Here is a 3503-nt window from a genome sequence, read left to right as displayed (position 1 = left end):
CCGGGGGGGGGGGACACCAGGGGGACATCAGGAGGGTGGGCAGGTGGGTGACGGGTCCGTCAGGGTGAAGACGCGCTGCTCCGAATGTGCACGTATGATGATGTGGGGGGAGGTCTTTTTCTGTTTGTTGTTTGGTTTGGGGTGGAATTTGGGAGGGGTCTTTTTGGTTGGTTGGTGTTTTTTTTTTTTAATTCATGTCTGGAAAAAAGTCAAATTTTCTATAAAGGCTTTTTTTTTTGTTCTTTTTGCAAGCATCTGATGGTCATAGGGTAGGTTTCCGCTAACCCATTCTCTGCTGGCTGTTTGAGTAAGGTACCCCTGGGACAGGGTGTGTGTCCCCCCCAGCACCACGGGGCTCAGACTGTCCCTTTGTCCCTAAGGATGGATGGTTTGCAGCCAAACCTGCTTGGGGGGGGTGACGGGGAGGGGAAGGCTCTTGACTAACTGTCTTTACCAGGGATTTTGACTTAAGTGTGGTTGGTTGTGCTGAGCTTGGGGCCTCCTTGGTGGGAACCGATGGCTCCGAACACCCACGTGGGGATGGGGCAAGAACCGAGCCCAGAAACAAGGCTAAATTTGTTGGATAAATTATCAACATCACTGAGCTCTAGATCTCCCCAGTTTTGGGTGGAAGGGGTGGAAATCATCCTTCTCTGTTAGTTCAAGGGGGTGTAGACAGGACTCGTAGCGCAGGCCAGCTGAAGAAAAGTCAGAGGAAGACCTCGCTTGTTCTTTAGGGAGGAAGAAATGACTTCAGACACCTTCCCACACTCCTAGGCCACGTGGCTGCCCACTCTTTTGCTCAGCCTGGCCATGGAGGTGGGTTTGTGTCTCAGGAGGGTAGTGAGCCCAAGGGAATGCCTGTCCCGTGGACCCAAGATGCCACCCCATCACTGCGGCAGCGGCTTTCAGCCCTGGCCTGTGGCCCCCCACCATGTTGAAGAGGCTCCTGGAAGTGCCGTAGAGAAGCAAGTTGAAATCTGTCATCCAGCAACATTCCAACAGTGAATGACTCAAAGGACCTTCCCCTCCCTGCAAAATCCTGTGGAAGATCCAACCAAGAAACCCCAAAGGCTGACAACTGCTCTTCTCTGGGGCAAAAGTGGAAAGTCTTTAGTCTATGGTTTATTCACTCTTTTCTGAGCTTCCCAGGAGGAAAGATGGTGTCCCCACCCTTGGAGGGCCAGATCCATGCCCTATCTTGCCCACGGGCATCTCACTTTCCCAAAGTAACCCACACAAGTCTGCCCAAGTCCTGAGCAGCCAAGTCTCTGAGCACCTTGATCTGAGCTTCAAGGTTGGCCCTGCTTTGAGTACGGACCAAACCAGCATCTTCCACCAACTTCAGTTATTCCATCATTTTCTAGAAGAATATCGTAGCAAAGGGCTCCTTTTCTCACCACTTCCACCAACAGTGCGCTTGATATTCCTGCAATTAAACTTCATATATTTAACAAAAGGTGTGTGCATGCCAGATGGCAGCATCACAGGCACTTTCCTGCCCCTCAGCAGCCCGTCCCTGTGTCACAGCACCTCTGTCCTCACCTTTGGCTCAAGCCAAACCCATAGGAAAAGCTTTTAATTCAATGTGGGCTCAACCTGACACGTGCTGAAGGATCTGGTAGCCAAGGCATGCAGGAGAGACTGAATTTCTAGAGTTTCAGGTGGCTCAGGCTGTTCTGCAGCCTCTGGAGGCAGGAAAACCCCTTCCCAGGGCAGGTGGACCCATGAATGGTCCTTCCAGGCTGTCTGTCCTGGGATATGGTGGCTACAGAGCCCTCATCCCCGTTTCTTCTCTGCATTTCGGAGCTGGCAACTGGACACGATGGCCAAGAGACACCAGCTCTGCGAGTCCTCCAGCGAGGTCCACAAAGGTGATGAGGAGATGAGGGAGAACCCAGCAGCAAGAGAGGGAGGCTGATGGATGTCGCCCAAAATTTAGGGATGGAGCAGGTTCCCGTAGCCAGGCTGTGGGAGCAGAGCCAGCCCAGGAGTTTCCTCAGTCCCAGGGTCAGCTGGAGATGCTGAGACTTGGGCTCTTTTCCTGGGCATCTGAAGAGGTGGTGGGCTTCACCCAGGCTTTTCTCATACTGATGTCTCAAGAGGCTGTTGTCCCATCTCAGCAGAGGCTCAGGAGGCACAGGGAGGCAGAGGAGGGGGGTAGCCAAGGGAGCGGTGGGCAACAAGCCAGCAGGTTTACTGGAGGGAAGGGCCTGGTTTTTGGGAGGCAGCCAGGCGACCTGCAAGCGGGCCAGGGTGGTGAGCACCAGTTAATGGCCCTGTTCTCTCTTTTGAACATCTAGCTTGCAAACGCAAAGAGCAAGAGCAGCAGAAAGACAGGAGCCTGCAGCCCAAGAAGCAGCGGCTGGTCTTCACGGACCTCCAGCGCCGCACCCTGATCGCCATCTTCAAGGAGAACAAGCGCCCATCCAAGGAGATGCAGATGACCATCTCGCAGCAGCTGGGCTTGGAGCTCAACACCGTCAGCAACTTCTTCATGAACGCCCGCCGGCGGTGTATGAACCGCTGGCAGGAGGAGCCAGGCACCAACCCCGGAGTCCCCTCTTCTTCTACAAGCACTTTCTCCAAAGCATGATGTCCCCCAGCCTTCCCTGCCCCTTCCCGGACATCCTTCTCATGACAAAGCCAACCCCAGACTCACACGCATGTCCTGAGCCGACCGGGCTGGGTGCTTTTGGATGCTGTGGGTCCATCAGCCTCCCAAACCCTCAGCCGGGCATCATCCCTGGACATGGGCCTCGTGCCACCTCCTGCTGCCACCTCCCCCCCAGCTCGTGGAGCAGGGAGAGGGTTTGCAACCAGGTCAGCTCCGTCCCCGGGAGGGCTCGGAGGAATCCCGTGTGGAGTGAGGGATGGCGTGGGATGGAGGGAGAGGACGAGGTGCTGTTTGGAAGCATCCCTGGTCCTTGGGGACCACAGAACCTTGTCTTCACCCGCCCACCAGGGTCTCTGGGGAGAGGGGCATGTCCTGACCCCCCCACCAACCTCCATCTCTGCCACAGCCCCCCTTACGGCTCCTGCAGTGGAGGGGAAAAGGTGGGGGGGGATACAAGAAGTGGAGTTGTGGGGCTGGGCTCTGGCACAACCCCACTGTCCCAGGGCTGAACCCCCTGTGGTTCAAAGGGGGGGTTCCTGCTCCCCGTGTGCCTGGAGGGTGACCGGGGTCTTGGCTGCTGGAGCTTCCCACCAGTCCCCGAGGTTTGGGGCAATGGAGGGGTTCCCCAAAGCAGCCACCAGACCCTCTCCACCATTGACACACGGGCGTTCCTCCCCCTTGAAGGTTTTAAAAACCTGGTTGAGGGCATCCCTGCAGCTCCACTCTCCTCCACGGGCATCTTCCTCCGACTCCCCCCCCACCAACCCCGACCTGGACATCCCCAAGAGCACCCACACACCCCCCCTTTCCCCTCCCCCCGCACACACGCACCCCGACCCACGAGAGCACCCGTCCCCGGATCCCTCCCAGAGGAACTCCATGGCAA

At 56.7% G+C, this 3503-nt stretch overlaps 1 protein-coding gene across 1 annotated transcript in view; it reads left to right on the top strand.

Moving 5' to 3' along the window:
• Positions 1-2743, top strand: part of ONECUT3 (one cut homeobox 3) — a 49623-nt gene extending 46880 nt beyond the window's left edge. The window contains exon 2 of the mRNA XM_014957961.1: positions 2304-2743. Coding sequence (XP_014813447.1) covers positions 2304-2596 — 293 coding nt within the window. The 3' untranslated portion in view covers positions 2597-2743. The remainder of the gene's footprint in view (positions 1-2303) is intronic.
• The last annotated feature ends 760 nt before the right edge of the window (positions 2744-3503 follow it).

Source organism: Calidris pugnax, unplaced genomic scaffold, assembly GCF_001431845.1.
Source record: "Calidris pugnax isolate Ruff unplaced genomic scaffold, ASM143184v1 scaffold255, whole genome shotgun sequence".
Taxonomy (NCBI): domain Eukaryota; kingdom Metazoa; phylum Chordata; class Aves; order Charadriiformes; family Scolopacidae; genus Calidris; species Calidris pugnax.
This window is presented reverse-complemented; position numbering and strand designations above follow the sequence as displayed.